The sequence below is a fragment of the Xenopus laevis genome, chromosome 3S (assembly GCF_017654675.1).
Source record: "Xenopus laevis strain J_2021 chromosome 3S, Xenopus_laevis_v10.1, whole genome shotgun sequence".
NCBI lineage: Eukaryota > Metazoa > Chordata > Amphibia > Anura > Pipidae > Xenopus > Xenopus laevis.
The window spans coordinates 61,658,067-61,675,509 of record NC_054376.1 but is presented as its reverse complement, the minus strand read 5'-3'; the positions used below and the strand labels follow the sequence as shown (position 1 = coordinate 61,675,509).

The following is a 17,443-nucleotide window of genomic DNA, read 5'->3' as shown; positions in this document are numbered from 1 at the left end:
AAGTGCTGTTCTTAGATCTTACAGGGAGCTGTTATTTTGTGTTAGGGAGCTGCTATCGCGTTACCTTCCCATTGTTCTGTTGTTAGGCTGCTGGGGGGGAAAGGGAGGGGGGCGATATCACTCCAACTTGCAGTACAGCAGTAAAGAGTGATTGAAGTTTATCAGAGCACAAGTCACATGACTGGGGGCAGCTGGGAAATTGACAATATGTCTAACCCCATGTCAAAATTGAATATAACCAAATCTGTTTACTCTTTTGAAAAATGGATTTCAGTGCAGAATTCTGCGGGAGCAGCACTATTAACTGATGCATTTTGAAAAAAACATGTTTTCCAATGACAGTATCCCTTTAATGACTTTAACTTTTGAAAAATAATCCTAAAGCATGCTTAAAGGTAAAAAATACATTTATTTCACATTATAAAAAGTCAAAAATTCCCCTTATTGCGCCTAACGCGTTTCATGCTTACCTAGAACTTAGTCAAAGGCAATCTCTTAACAGGTTAATTACTTCTGCCCCTTAAATATTTGCTCTCAAAAGCCCTCCCCACAATAAAACCAATCACAGTTCAACACACATGTTGCATATAACAATTATTCAAATCCGGGCTATTGGCTCAGTTTGTCAGTTGGTTAAAATCACGTGATTTGTGTTTTATACAATCCATATTACAGGGTATTGTAAAAAAAAATAGTTATACAAAGTCATAAAAAATCTTAGATATTCTGTATAGCAAGTTACATCAAAAGTATAATTTAAACCAAGTGGCAACCTGGTTTGTAAATTAAATATCCAGTATACTTCCCTTTTACGTAATTTTGTCAGAAAATCTCCTCCTCTAGTAGCTATTCTAATCTGTTCTATCCCTTGTATGGACAAATATTTCAGTTGCTCTCATTGCACTCTGCAAAATGTCTAGTGACATTGGTTTTGTTACTCAGTTTAACATTTTTTATTTGATTAATGTGTTCTCTCATATGTTCTTTGAGTGATCTAGTGGTGCACCCCACATATTGTTTGCCACATCTAGTGCAAGTGATGAGGTAAACAATCCCTTTACTGCAGCAATTAATATATTGTTTGATCCTATATGTATTGTTAGTTACTATTGAACAGAACTCCTGTGAAATCTTTAGGTAGTTGCACGTAATACAGCGGCTGTGTCCACATTTAAAACAGCCTATGGATTTCAAAAATTCACCTTGTTTTTTGTGTTGTTTTTCTCTATATAGGCTTGGAGACAAAAGGTCACCCAAAGTATGTGCCCGCCGTGCCACATGGCCCACCCCTGGGGCAGGCACGTTTCAGAGGCTGCTGCCGCCTGATGCCGCACCTCCTCCTGCTCCGCTCTTCTAACTTCCAGCGTGGGAGCGGGTGGAGGAGGGGCCGCATTGATAGTGCACTGAGAGCTATTGCGCTCGCTGCACTCGAAGAGCCGAATTTCCATTCGTCTCTTAAAGTTACCAAAGGCGGCTTTTTGCCGCCCTTGGTAACTGGCCACTCCGTGACGCCTGAGGCAAGATTCTCACCTTGCCTCATGGCTGGAGCGGCCCTGCCCTGGGGCCAGTGCATTGCAGAAATCTTCATCCGCATACAAGATTGGCAACAACCTCTTTATTACCTTAACTATATTTTTATACTGTCTGCTGTATCTTGTAATAAAGGATATTTTGTTTCTATCATATGGTTTTTGTTTTTATTCTTCGGAAGCAGAAGGGCATCCCTGTTGGTATTTTCAGCTTTTTTGTATGCCTTGTGGATAATCTCGCTACTATATCCTCTTTCTTTGAACCTTCCCTTCATATCTTCTGCAACTATTTTGTATTCCCCTATGGTTGTACAGTTCCTCCTAAGGCGTAGGAACTGACCAGTAGGGATTCCAGCTATCTGGCTCCTTGGATGGCAGGAATGTTCATGTAGTAATGTGTTTCCACTACAGGGTTTGCGGTAAATCGTGGTGTTTACCTTTAAAGACTTTAACAAAATTGCATAGATCATAAATAATACCATCCCACACTGCTAACATTTAGTGATTTAGTCTGATTCTCAGCCTGATCAGATTAAAATTAGGTTGATTCCATTCTCAATATCTAGAGAAGATATGGTCTGTTTTATAATGGACCCTTTTATGGACAGTTAATGGAAGACAGTTCAGTAAAAATGGCTAATACACGTGCAATCTAAATGTAATCTGAATTCAAAGTCTGGTTATTGAAAATAGCATTTAAAAAACATATTTAAAACTGCCCTGATTATGCAGTTTTTACACTGCCTGAACGGTACCTACTGCTCAAACTATAGTCCCAGTACCCACAGTTTAAACATTGTAAACTCCCTGACTTGCTCAGGACTGACTGTTTTATTAGTAGATATTTTGGGTGGCGGCTATATTATTTAGTGTCTAACTACTAATGTGCAGCTCACTCTATTAGTTTTGCTCGAACTACAAAGACTTGATGAAAACACTTCTTTTTTTTTTTTTTTTAATATTTTGGTTGCAAAGTTAGCATGGTGCCACCTTACCTTATTTCACATTCTACCCTCTATCAATCAATGTTTTTTTTTAACCGCTACTGATTTTGCAAATTCGGCCTCCAGCCATCCCTGAACTTGATTAATTTGACAACATGAAGGTCATTCATACCCAGGCAACTCTTCATTATCTCGTGGTCCAGCTCATACAAGAATTGGCCATCCACCTGTGCCCCCTTAAAGGCCGCTGCATACTGGTTCATGTTGAGCAGATTAAGACACTCACACATCTGATTGATAGTCAAGCTTCGAAGATCTTTTGGGACATCAGTCATGTTTATTATTGGTGTGGTGACATTTGGCACCTCCTGAGGCACTTGATTCCAGCTACATGCATTGCTCTGGTTTCTTGGAATTGGTCTCTCACTGGGGGTAGATTTGTTTATGGGTGTTTGATTTCTCTGCTGTTCCATTCCAAGTTCATTGATGTCAATATAAATTGGCTCAATGGTGCTGTATTGTGGTTCCTCGGATGATATATTCTTTTTTTCTAGTAAATATATTTCTACAAAGCAAAGAAGACATCTCATGGCAGTTATGTCTCATGTGCTCAAAACTATACCCCCCAAACAATGTAGGTCTCTATAAAAAGATATTGCATAAAACAGTTCATATGTAAAACCCTGCTTCATGTGAATAAATCATTTTCATAATAATATACTTTTCTAGTAGTATGTGCCATTGGGTAATCATAAATAGAAAATTGCCATTTTAAAAAATAAGGACCACCCACTGGGATCGTATGATTCACTGTGCACACAAACATCCCAAAAAAACAATACTTGTTAGGTCACATGAGCCAATTAACAGACAGAGTTCTGTATCTTGCTTTAACACTTCTTCCTGTTACAGTTAGAGCTGCAGTATTTCTGGTCAGGTGATCTCTGAGGCAGCACACAGACCATCATGAAATCGTGGCTCAAGGCAAGACATGTAAAAGGGCAAGATTTACTTAAATATATAGACCAGTTTGGTAAGATTCTTTAATATGTCACATAATATGATGTAAACTATCTGTTGATTAAACTAAGTGTTCATTTTGGGGGTATAGTTTTCCTTTAAAGTCGCTGACTAACTCAGAGTAAGAGATCTGCATAGCAGGAAGTAATTTTTAGACATCCAGTCACTCCAGCTTTTATAGATTTTATTTTTGGCTAAGTAACCATTAGAAATAAAATGTATTTTGCACATACTATCTATTTACCCAGTTTTTACTTTTATACTGAACAGTGTAAAGATTGAGAACTGGGGGGGGGTTCTCAATCATTTCATATACTGTACAAGGGGCACATACTCATAGTATAATCCTGTAAAAACTAATTTATTATAACTTATCGGAAAAATCCAGTCTTACAGCAAACAGTTTTTTCAGTGAACCTGGACCTTGGGAACTCAATGTAAATTCACAGTAACATAGAAGTCCTCCATAACAGATATGCTGTTTGTTGTTATGAATGGACAACTGGGTTGCTTGCAAGTTACTGGTACTGAGGACACTGCTGTATGACTTAAAGGGATTCTGTCATGATTTTTATGTTGTAGTTTTTATTTCTAAATTACATTGTTTACACTTCAAATTCACTCTACAATATAACATTTAATTCCTGAATCAGCAAGTGTATTTTTTTTATTTGTAACATTGGTGTGTAGGCAGCCATCTCAGGTCATTTTGCCTGGTCATGTGATTTCAGAAAGAGCCAGTGCTGCACTATGGAACTGCTTTCTGGCAGGATGTTGTTTCTCCTATTCAATGTAACTGAATGTGTTGCAGTGGGACCTGGATCGAGTGCTGTTCTGTTAGGCTGCTGGGGAGTGTGTGGAGGGGGGTGATATCACTCCAACTTGGAATACAGCAGTAAAGAGTGACTGAAGTTTATCAGAGCACAAGTCATATGACTGGGGCAGCTGGGAAATTGACATTATGTCTAGTCCCATGTCGGATTTCAAAATTAAATATGAAAAAATCTGCTTGCTCTTTTGAGAAATTAATTTCAGTGCAGAATTCAGTTGGAGCAGCACTATTAACGGATGCATTTTGGGGAAAAAACATGTTTTCCCATAACAGTATCCCTTTAAGGTTTATGAATGGTGAGGTAAGTGATTGTAGATTGACACATGTAATTTTATCTTTCATAATAAATACCTGTTTACAGAATTACACTAATGTAATGCCTCTCAGCTTTATTTTTAGCTTTTTGGACCTTCAACTCAGCATCTTTCTCATCTGCTGAGTTGGCAGTCCTAGGGTTAATTGAATATGATGATCCATTTAGACCTGTACATTTGTCCCAATGGGATTTATGGCAAACCAAGCTTCCTGATTGCCCCCATATTGCTATTTATTGTGATTTATTTATCTCATGTTTTGTACCTGTTACTTATTATAGATATATGTTCCCTCATAGAAAGGTCAAATGCTTACCTTCAAAAGTAACCTGTGACATGTCCCCTTCATTTTCCACTAGTCTGGTAAGCCATTGGCAAATGCTGTTCCATGTTTTTACATTATTATTGGTAAATCCAAAAGCTACCACCAGTCTTAATTCTTTCATATACATTGGGACCATAATGGGCTCTTTGGTAAAGATTTTACCTTTTGTTATTAAAAAAAAAAAAAAAAAAGATTATACAGGCATCTTACTGTGCATATCTGTGTGTGTTATTTTGCTTTTTTGGGGGGAAAACTGTATACAAATAAAACCTGTTATGTCTCACAAAGATGACATCATTCACATGTTATACTGAGCCTACACATGCTCTATAAGAGAATCTAGTTCTATAGCATAAACTAGAAGAGCACTTACATTTTGTTGATAAATTATTATACATAGCTGAAAAGGTTTTCAGATTATTGTTCAGTATGTAGATATTTCCCAGACTCCACATCAATGACAAGTACAACCCAGGCCTAGAGGTTGTAGCAAAGTGCCAGGACCATGAATAAAACAACTGGCATTTAACCCCCAGTGCTGTATTTGGTGTACCATGGCTTCTTCTGTGCTTGGTATTGTGCATGTGCATGCTCTCTCTCTTAATATTTTATAAACAAAAATGCTTTTCTAAATTTCCATTGAAATGATGTAGAATGAGAATAATCTCATTTGCATGAAGTTAGAGAATTACTCACCTTTATCAATGGGATGACCAAGTAAAAATTTTTCCTCATAGGTTTCTTTCAGTAGTAGTTCAGGAAGTCTTTGATCCTCAGATTTCTCATCCCCTTTTTCCTTGAAAGACAGTGCTTTGGAGGAATGAATGGTTACAGGGAGGTGATAGTTGGAAAGTATTTCTTGTAGGGTCATAGGATGCTGCAAAATGGGCCCTGCAGATTAAAAGCAGTATTGTTAAATAGGTTTATTGGCATTGTACAGACAACTATTGTAACTGTACATTTAATTCCCCAGCACTCTGTAGCTAGTGTTTGCACTCTGTTGCATCTGAATGATGCACAGGCCTGGAGACACAGAAATGCAAACCATGTTCTGTCCCAGCTGTATATATCAGTGCTGAACACAGCCAGTCATGTATACATGAGTAAGAACTTTTTGGCTTATTTCTAGGTGTTTAAAGAGTTGTGCCTCAGGGATCAAGGTTCCACTGAAAAAAATGGTTTGGTAGTCATAAAATTGAAAATGATTAACTCACATGGTAAAAATATTTACCAATCTGTCTATCTTACTACATCTATGAGATTGTGGTGTTTACCATTGATAGGACAGGAACCTCCGGTAGGGACGAATTTCAGCGTTTTCAATTTTATTGGTATAGAGAACAACTTCCCCTTTCTTGATTCGGCTATTACTCTCTGTTGGCTGTAAAGGGAATGGACCCTAATCACCTGGATAAGGAAAATATTTGATGAAAACATTACCAGATATAATTAAATCTTATGACTAATGTTATTTGTTTAATGATTGTTTGGCAATAGGTCATGAAGAAAAAAATCTCTGCCCCACATACATAGCTTTTTATGTTAAAAACATCACAATCACAGCCATTTTAAATTATGGTGAACATGAGGCCCGCACAATATCTGAAATAATATTATTGTTATTATCTATTGCTGTCTACTGGTATGGAATTTCAGGTAACTTATTAATAACCTACAGAGGCCTCCAAACCTGCTGGTAAGCTTTGCATCACTGCTTGCTTTAAAAATATGTCCTGCACATGTGCAACTGATTAAATTCCACCATAAATAAATAATAACTGGAGACAACTGTTATAATATTTGGCTTTTATTACCCCTCTAAACTGCTTATGATTATTAAAGTCCATTGTGATTTTAAGGGAGCTGTCACCAATATTGTGGATACTGCTTTTGGCCACCTTCATTATTTGCATCTTACCTCTGGCACTGTATCCTATTACTGGCACACACCGCACCCTACCACTGGCGCCCTCTGGCCTTGTGACCCTTATCACGCTAGCTCTTTCATTCGTATTCCTAGCATCTATTCGCCCACCAGCATCATGTACCGTATCAACACTACCCTGTGGCTATATGTACCCTATTACAAGCTCACTCTGGCAATGTGCACTCCTTTCACTGATGCCCTTTGGCATTGTAGAGCCTATTATGAGCAACTTTTATTTTGTGCATTATAATAACAAACAATAATTTGAATAATCTCTCACAGAGTTTATATAACTTCACACGCAAACTTCTCTACCGATAAAATGTATAATATATAATTCAGCCACTTATATTATACTTATATAAGAAATAGAAATAATAAGCAACATTATGCTGGTGCCACACATTCTACATTTCCAGGTTTCCTTTTGATTTATTCCATATTGTGTGTACTGGCAACATATGGATAAATAAAAAAGGTGCTGGCACCTAAAAAGTTAAGATATAGGATCTATTATCTGGAATGCTTGGGGATTTCCGGATAAGGGATATTTCTCTAATTTGGAGCACTATACCTTAAATCTTCCTTAGATCTGCTAAAAAACCTTTAAATTAAGACAAACAGATTGTTCTGCTTCCAATATGGATTTATGCCGCTTAATTACCATCAAGAAAAATAATTTGCTTAAAATTTACTCTGTGAGAGATCTTTCCTCTTTGCCCAGTACTGATCTCTGATTATCATATGACTATGGGAGGTTTGTCCACTCAAAATGTTATTTCCTTTTGTTCACACTCTGCGGCCTAATAAATGGCTAAAGCACCATTTTAAATGAAAAATATGTGTTCAGCTCCAGTCTTGCTTTATTGCACTATCATAAGGTAGAGTTTGGTGAAACATTAAAGGGGTAGTTTACATTAGTATGTTATAGAATTCTAATTCTAAGCAATTGGCTTTATTTTGCTATTTTATATATTTTTAAATAATTTGTAGTAGTAATTATTTGCCTTCTTCTTTTGACTCTTTTCAGCTTTCAAATCGGAGTCACGGACCCTATCTAAAAAGAAAATGCCCTATAAGACTACAAATGTATTGTTCTTTATTATTTTATTTTACTTTTTATTACTCTTTTTTCTATTTATACTAGAGAGCTATTGAATAAAAAGCTAAACAAAACTCAAAAACCACAATCAAAAACTACAAATAATCAAAAATAAAATCTAATTGCAAATTGTCTCAGAAAATCACTCTCTACATCATACTAAAAGTTAATTTAAAAGTGAACAAACCCTTTAATTTTATTACATGGAAGCAAAAGTTCAGCCAAAGGACTTTTGACATAGCATTTATGGACAGCTATAAAGCAATGTTTGCTAGAAGGGAATTTCCTTGATGTGACTTAATGATTGCTACTGAATACCGAGGAAATATCATATAATAATAATAATAATGTGATGGTTATCGCACCTTACTTTTCATGGCGCACCTTACTTTTCATGGCGCACCTTACTTTTCATTTCTAGTACAGCGAACTAAGAAAAGAGGTCAACCTGAGGTTTTCTGCCCATTTCTGCATTACGGTATTTATTAAGATGGCTGGATGAGGAAAACTATTCTGAACTCTGCCAAGCCTGACTCTTGCCTGCCTGACTATTCTGAACTCTACCGGTATTCACCCTTGCCTGCCTGACTACTCTTTGAACTCTGCCTCTACTGACCCTGGCCAGATTGACCTTGCTTGAACTCCATCTGTACCGACCACTGCCTGTCTGACCCTGCTTGAACTCTGCCTGTACCGAGCACAGCCTGTCTGACTACGCTTCATCTACTTCCTCAACTGTTGCCTTCCGTCCAAAACCTTGGAAATGCAAGTGGCCCTTCACTCATTCAGAACACTTGCTTTGCTCCTCTCAAGTTAAGACCTGCCATTATCTGAGTAGCTGAGGGCTCCTCCCAAGGCCACAGGCGGCTGCTACAGGCAAAAGATTGAGCTGTGACCAGGGAGCTTAGCACTTGTTCTGAATTTAGGGAGCCGTATGTAACAGATAACCAATCTCTTTCAGAAGAGATATTGTAATATCCGTACAGGCAAGGTTTAAAATGTAACTCAGGCTTTATAGATAGAAGGTTAATGTGCCTACAGAAGTGCCCACCCATTTTCAAGTCCATGAGGTAGGACTTTCTTTTGAAAAAGGGACAATATATAGCTAGCTTTAGGTCAATGGCCCACAGGTTAAGTGAGTTTTAGCACAAAAATGAATATTGTAGGGCTTCTGTGTGAAATCCTCTACATGTATGCACTGAGGGGCTGATCCTGTGCCTGGCAGAGCACATACATTTAAGGAATGGAAGGCAGTGGATGATCTTTTTTCTTCTGGCACTTTTATGCCAGCAGAGAAAGCCTCACACCTGCCTTAAACAGTTTTTCCAGTTGGCTGTGAAACTCTTAATATGTACATATGGGAAGGGTTTTCTATATTTTAAGCCAGTTTTATGCAGTGACTGTATCAGCTTTGTTCTATAAACAATGGTAGTACCTATTTTCTCACTTGCCAAAAAATGCATCAGACCCTTGATTGAAGCTGTAAGAGCTCATTTACTAACCAAAATATATACCTGTAGTGTGCAAAGTGCATAAAGGATGTAAGCTGACATTTAATGCACTTGCTACACTGCATTCAGATTTATGCAAATAGCCGCAGGCCTCTGGCTTCATTTCTGCATTAGTCAGTGTTTTTTTAGTGAAGGACAGGGAGAGGCTCGTAGACACTTGCTACCTCCCTGCCTCTAAATAATGCACACGGTATGAAGCCACATGAGGCAAAGCCTGCATTAGGGCCCTGTCCAAGTGTCAAAAACAGTACTAAGCTGCATCTCCTGATATTGTACTCTGCACCAAGCTGCATATTCCTTATCCAGCACTCAGCACAGAGAGCAGCAGACCCCTGGTGCAAGTGCTTCCCACGTGAGCATGAAGGGATGCACTCTTGTGCCCCTTAGTGTTCTTGACCCATTTTTTATCTACTAACTAGCTAACTAGCAACTGTTGTAGGGATATCATTGAACTTTACTATAAATAAAAACATTCTGCACATTAAAAGTAAGCCTCTTTTATTTTTTTAATCCAATGGTGTACATGGAGTCAGTGGCAATAGCAACGTGGCTCCAAACCACAATAATTGCTGGAGGTGACTTGTATCAACCTCTCATTGAACACACATGGCAGGTTTCAGCCAAAAAGGTTTCAAGTGTGCATTTTCCTGCCAAAAATCTTCTCCTTCTTGGTAGTGACAAGTGGATGCAATTGAAGTCACTCGCAGCAATGACAAGCAAGTTATTAACACTGGGCAAAGTTGCCGCAGTGCAACCAAGCAATCAACCAGATATTTGCTTTCATTTTTCTGTCTTTTCTGTTAATTGTTTGTTATAGGTTACATCATTAAGGCAATCTTGTCCAGCCAGTATAGTGCACTGATTCAAATATTCTTATAGTGTATTTTAGAGAGCTACCTGCCAGGCTAGAGGACCCCCAGCAGGCATATAAAAGCTGAGGTGCTTTTCTCCTCTGCTCCCTGTCTATACACTGGCAGGTATGGCATCAGCCTGTGTGCAGATGCATGGAGCAGATTTCAGCAAAAAAAAAACAATGGATTTTTGCCTCTGATATTCTGTGTGTCATACCATGCTTATCAGTGTAAAGAGCAGTGGAGGGGAGAGCATGTGCCTGTGGACAGAAGCCGAGGTACAGCACAGTGTGCTATTGGCTTTACACTAAAAGAGATTTTAATGTGTTTCTTTCTAAACAGATACAATTTCAGAAATTTTGTCTGATCTAACTGATTCAAATAAGTATCAAACATACTTAATTAACATAAAAACAATATAATAATTTTAGGACAGCTGATTAATTCCTTAGGGCAATGACACATGTATTGTCACACAAAATAAATCTTCCCTACTGTTGGCGACAAATGTCCCTTGTTTCTTTCCTACTGGATAAAAGCAAATTACGGGCAGGGAAACATACATGGCACTAAGTTGCCCAAAATTTACTTGCAAGGAAACTTTGGGCTTCAAGAAGTAAGTGTGCCACATATGTGGAAGTCCTGAGTGCCATTACCCTTTCAGTACTAGAATGATTGTGTTTCTGCTTAACAGACAAGAGATATAGAGCCAGCAAAAATGTTATCTTGTCTGCATTTATCGTGTCTGCTTTGAGTTTTTGGTAAAAAGAAAATTCAAATAACCTAGTTCAATTCATAATACGTTTACCAGATCTCTAAAGAATTCAGAACACTAATAAATAAATGTCGCAGGGCTTACATAAAATTAATTTACTGTTTAAATTACAATCAGTGCAGCCCTTCTGGTTGGATTTTCTGGACCTGAATTTTCAAGTGATCTGGTAATGTTATACATTTATAATAATATAGGGGGTACCTGGGATGCAAGGCAGAAACAGAAAAAGAGGCGGATGGGACAGAACACAGACAAGAAATTGAAATCATCTTGAACTTTCTTACCATACTTGAACTGATGCTGTCTATTTCCTGCTTCCCTAAAAATCCTTCTGTGATTTTTATGATGTTTGGAAATGAGTTGATGTATTTGGACACATATTCATTGAGAGCATACTCATTCTCAGTCCATCGGACATTTGCTGGATCCATGTGTGAACCTGGGCTGCAGTGAGAATCTACTCCCTTCACACAGCAATTGAAATTCTTCAAAGACAGAAACCAGGAAGTTATTAAGTAATTAAATAACAACACACAGGGCACAAAACAAAGAGGAGGGAATTGTTGTCACTGAGCATACTACCATAAATGTTTATGGGTGGAGACAGAGGACCATTGTTTTAAATAATATAAACATTTTTAATGCAATATATAAAAAGAACTGGAAACAACTTTTTTTCTTTAATAAAGCAAAAATTCTTCCTTTGTGATGACTTACTATACACAGCTTTGAATATGTGGGTAATATAAGACTGTTTCCCAAAGGATTTTTGAACCTGCCAGATCCATATCTGGCTAGAAGTTGGGCAGGCCTGTCAGAGGTCCTTACGGACCATAAGCTGCCAACTCAGTTCGTGTATAGCCATCTTAAACCCTAAAAATGTATTCAGCTAAAAATGCCATATTTTATATACTGAACTTTTTGCACCAGCCTTAAGTCTCAGTTTCTCAATAGCAGCAATGATCCAGAACTTCAAACCTGTCACAGGGGGTCACCATCTTGGAAAGTGTCTGTGACACGCACATGCTCAGTGGGCTCTGAGCAGCTGGTGAGAAGCTAAGCTTAGGGGTCATCGCAAATTAACCAGCAGAAAATGATATAATATAATATAAACTGATGCTACAAGGCTGATAAAAATTCTGATTCTAGTTGCACTGGTGTCTGTGCTGCCATGTAGTGATTATCTGTATTAATTACTAGTCAGCCTTATATTGTGACATTTATATTCTATTTGTTCTGTATATTGTGAGTTGGTGCCTAAGCTTAGTAAGTGACAGCAGCACTGAACATGTTAAGTGAATCAGCAGAAAAGAAAATGGGGAGCTACTGGGGCATCTTTGGAGGCACAGATCTTCCCTGCTAAACGGCTGTGGTTGCCTTGGGCTGGTACAGAAGCCCAAAACATAATGTACAACATTTCTTGCCTACTTCTTTAGTTAAGCTTTACTTCTCCTTTAAAGGCTTATTTACAAAACAATTATCTTAGTTTTTTTTATATACATATATATATATATATATCTAATAGCTCTAGTGCTCAAGTGGGTTCCAGTCAAGGAGAAGACAATTGGGAGACCAGGAGATGAGAGGAAAAATAATAACAAGCAGACAATAATTTGTTATATTCATTGTTTAGTAAAAATGGATAAACATGTGAACTCCATACATTTAAACATTATCTCATGTTTAAATGAGAAAGAAAGCCAAGACGAAAGTCTAAGGGGGAGCCACTGGATTTTGAAGAAGGGAGGGGAGGATTATTTGCTTTCAAGTACCCTGGCTTGGGCAGTTTTCTGCTAACAGGAGCACTGACCTGGGGTATCAGGTAAGTCATTACAATCCTTGGGGGGGGGTGACCTAACATTTGGCACCCCGATGGATTGGATATTTCCATCTACTTTAAGGGAATCACATTTCTGAATATATTTCCTCTTCATTTCTTATTATACAGCTTGTTCAGTGCTGCCCCTGTTATGAAAAAAATGTACTTTACAAAATGTAAAAAAAAAAAAAAAGTGCACCAGGTCACACTTTGTGAGCAGAAAGAAGCCATCCTTGGTAACTGTAGTAGGGATGTAGCGAACGGCGGAAAAAATGTTCGCGAACATATTCGCGAACTTGCGTCCAAAAATGCGAACGGTTCGCGAACGTCGCGAACCCCATAGACTTCAATGGGAAGGCGAATTTTAAAAGCTAGAAAAGACATTTCTGGCCAGAAAAATGATTTTAAAGTTGTTTAAAGGGTGCAACGACCTGGACAGTGGCATGCCAGAGGGGGATCAAGGGCAAAAATGTATCTGAAAAATACATTGTTGACACAGCGCTGCGTTTTGTGCTGTAAAGGGCAGAAATCACACTACGTCACTCAGGTGATGTTTCTGGACACGGAATGTGAAAAAGCTCACACAGCTAGGTGGCACTTGGTTAAAGACTGGGCAAACAATGCCTGCAAGGGCAACGTATACAGTAGTGGATACGGAATATATTATTGCTGCTGTAAAAACATCACTCAGGTGATGTTTACGGACACAGAATTATTATTGTTATTTAGACAGAATGTGAAAAAGCTCACACAGCTAGGTGGCACTTGCATACCTCCCAACTGTCCCTCTTTTGACCACTCAACCCCCTGTCCCTCTTTTGTACTGGAAAGTCCCTCTTTTCTCTGCACTGAACAGCCAGAAAAAAAACAGTTTCTAACTTAATTGGCTTTTGGCAGAGAGCTCAGAACAGCTAACAGGTGCAAATAAGATACTTTGTAACAATTTTGACTCTGGTTGGTGCTGGTGGTGGTGAACTACTAGGAGGAGCAGCACACCAGTCCCTCTTTTCTCTGCACTGAACAGCCAGAAAAAAAACAGTTTCTAACTTAATTAGCTTTTGGCAGAGAGCTCAGAACAGCTAACAGGTGCAAATAAGATACTTTGTAACAATTTTGACTCTGGTTGGTGCTGGTAGTGGTGAACTACTAGGAGGAGCAGCACACCAGTCCCACTCCCCAACACAGCTAGACTAATAGCACTGGGCTCTTATAGTAGCAAAGTAAAAAAACAAAAAAGAAAATAAAAGCAGTCCTTACAAGGACTATTGGATTATTACAGCAGTCAGCAGATGAGATCAGAAGCAGTGCCCACAGCAGCTACATACAGAGCACTGCAGTAGAAGGTAGATTACTAGTCAGCAAAGCTAACTAACCTAAACTCACTGTCCCTCAAATCCCTGCAGAGTTCTGTCCCTACAATACAGAGCAGTATCAAGTAGATTACTAGCCAGCAAAGTTACTATCAACTGTCCCTCAAATCACTAAACAGCTCTCTCCCTACACTAGCTCTTCCAAGCACACACAGGCAGAATGAAAAAACGCTGCAGGGCTTCAGTTTATATATGGAAGGGGAGTGGTCCAGGGGGTGTGGGGGTGGTCCAGGAGGGAGAGCTTCCTGATTGGCTGCCATGTATCTGCTGGTCTGGGGTGAGAGGGCAAAAATAAGCGCCAGCTAAGGCGAACCCAAATTGGCGAACGTCGCGCGACGTTCGCGAACATTCGGCGGACGCGAACGGCCAATGTTCGCGCGAATTAGTTCACGGGCGAACAGTCCGCGACATCCCTAAACTGTAGTAATGCAGCCACATTTAGGGGGGTAGGCTTCAGGTTTAACTGTGGCAGTTGATATTTGAGCAAGACGATTCAATGTTTTTATTATTACAGAGAAAAAGGAATTCACATATGCGAATATAATTGTTTTGCCTACTATTAGGATCCAGTTCACCCAAGAAAACATGAAAATATTCCAAGCAGTATTGCTGTCACATGAAAATATGGAGGGTGTGTGAATGGGTGCTGGGTTTTTATTTAGAGGGGCTGAACTTGATAGACGTTGTCTTTTTTCAACCTGGTTTAACTATGTAATGATTAGGGGAAGTATATATCAAACAAAGAAAACTTATGCTTGTTTTTTTTTATTATAGCTGACTTTATGAAAATGCAAGTTAATTACTTACTAGCATTTATGTGAATTGCACATAAATTGTTGTTACTAACATTTGCACAGTAGAACTGGTCACTTCGCTTCTTGCAAATTATTAGTGCCTATTGATGCAACCTGTTGGTGGAACCCTGGAAATTCTGCCATGTTCAAACTGCTGGTAATTCCAGGGTTCAGTTAATAAGTGCCATTAAGTGAATGTACTCGTAATTCATCAGGGTAGAGAGGTGCATTGTTGCTCACCACTAGTATGCATAAATGCAAGGAGCATGTATGGGCACAAGTACCTTTTATGAATGTTATTAATTCATGTTAGGTTTTGCATCTATTTTAAGATGCATAGGATTACTGAGGATATAGTGTAGAGGAGTGTATATATAAACATGATTATTGGTGATCATGTGAAAAAAAAAAAGGCGACTTCAAAAAAAATATTAAATATTAGTAAATACTGTATTGCTATTGCTTTCATGCAGCAGGAATAACTATTTTCAGACTATGGTTGCGTAAAAGCTCAAAGTGTTGAAATCCCAGGCTCACATACTTCACAATGATTAACATCTCCTATTATAAAATTATAACTCATGCCTTCTTTGTTCTTTCAACAATAGCCAATTCTTCCAACCACTCTGCTTCCTCCAAAACTAACAAAAAACACAATATCAATAAAGTTCATATTGGTACAGATAAGAGCTGGCAGTGAGGGAAAAAACATATAAACCTCAAAGCCACACAAAGATCTTGTTGTTTGGAGTTTGAAATCTCATCCTAATTCCTCTGTGTTCCTTTCTTTCTCCTAGATAATACCTCATAGAAAGGCCCAGATTTCTGCATCTTGAATTGGCTGTAAGGAGTGGACAGATCTGCACGTAATAGCAGCTAAATCTCATTGAAATTGCTGACATTAAATGAAATTAAATAAACCAGCTAAGGGGAAAAAAAACTAAAGTCTGCCTTTCATGCAATGAACTTGGAAGAGAGAACAGTGTTTTTTTTTAGTTTACTTAAAAGGATGAACATGCAAGAAGCACTCCCTCATTGCAACTTTGGGAAGAATATTTAAATATTGGCAAAAACAGACGAATTTACACGACCACTGATCTGAGAGAAAAGAAAATTACCAGTCAGGTATTTCTTTGATAATAATAATCTATATATATAACATATCTTTTATAGGATGTTTTATTAGATAATTGTGTTAATAATGACAAAACTCACAACACGCTCTCATAAGGATTATGGACACTTGCATTAATAATAAACTATATTTAAATATCAATGTAGTTATTTTATACAGATATTCTATTGGACTAATGTGTTAGTAATTACAAAACTCATATAAACCTTTACGGGCTACATTAAGGGCTCTTACACACGGACAGTTTTTCCTGCACTCCACTGCGTTGCGCTTTCTTCCGTTCAGCCGAAATGGGGAGTAGACGTACTCAATTATTGTGAAGGGGGCTGTACTCACACAGGTGCATGGTGCAAACGCAGGTGAAATGCAACATGCTGCACCCTACCTGCATTTTGTGCTTACATGCATCTGTGTGAGTACAGCCCCCTTCACAATAATTAAGTGCGTCTACTCCTGCGTGCCCCTGCGGCTGAACGGAAGAAAGCGCAACGCAGGGGAGTGCAGGAAAATCCACCGGTGTGTAAGAGCCCTTGTGCTGCAGGATTTGTTTGTTGATCACACAGCTGGTATACTGCATGCTTTGCTAGACATTGCTTAATATATGATATAATGTTCAACAAGAAAGACTTACACTCGCACACCCTGGCCGTCCAGACTTCAGCGACTCCCAGGTGTTTCGATGCTAGAAGGAATGGGCAACCTCAGAAACAACGTAGGAACAAGACACACCGCCTGCTGAACTCACCCATGCTGTGCCGGTGTGTCTTGTTCTTAATGTTCAACAATACACAGTACTGGAAGATAGAATAGAAATACTGATTTATTAACACTACAAGCAAATCTGCTTATCTGCCCTGGCAACTCTCCAATTATGCCATAACCCCACCCATGATTCATCCGAACCTTCCCACTCCCATTTAAGCCCTTCCACTTTCACTACCAGAGAATCACTTAATTCCATCTCTGTGCCCTATCTGCCACGAGGCCATGGGGACCACAGTACCCATCTGATGGCAACACTGAACACCTGTCCATAATGACTCCATGCTTACTGTGTTGGGGCTAATTTACATTGACCTGTGCAATGAGAGAGGAATTAAAGGTAGGCTTCCTTCTGCCTTCCCTATACCCAATGGGGTAGTGGACAATGGGGTCAGTTTTGACTCTTTAACTCTACACCCCTAACCTTGGTCCT

At 38.7% G+C, this 17,443-nt stretch overlaps 1 protein-coding gene across 1 annotated transcript; it reads right to left on the bottom strand.

Annotated features, from left to right (window-relative positions):
- Nucleotides 1–1,473: 1,473 nt before the first annotated feature.
- On the bottom strand, nucleotides 1,474–17,048 carry LOC108713002. Its single transcript, XM_018255623.2, has 6 exons — nucleotides 16,880–17,048; nucleotides 11,415–11,615; nucleotides 6,239–6,371; nucleotides 5,661–5,855; nucleotides 4,956–5,126; nucleotides 1,474–3,038 (listed from the first exon to the last, which is right to left on the bottom strand). Exons 2-6 carry the CDS (start codon nucleotides 11,559–11,561, stop codon nucleotides 2,572–2,574), a joined length of 1,113 nt encoding a protein of 370 aa, XP_018111112.1. The 5' UTR covers nucleotides 11,562–11,615; nucleotides 16,880–17,048; the 3' UTR covers nucleotides 1,474–2,571.
- Between the last annotated feature and the right edge of the window lie 395 nt (nucleotides 17,049–17,443).

Coding starts and splice junctions, on each gene's coding strand:
- LOC108713002 (XM_018255623.2), bottom strand. CDS start 11,561: ATGGATCCAGCAAATGTCCGATGGACTGAGAATGAGTATGCTCTCAAT. Junction 5,856..6,238: donor AGGTTCCTGTCCTATCAATG/GTAAACACCACA, acceptor TTTAATCTGCAG/GGCCCATTTTGCAGCATCCT. Junction 5,127..5,660: donor TGGTCATCCCATTGATAAAG/GTGAGTAATTCT, acceptor TAATAACAAAAG/GTAAAATCTTTACCAAAGAG.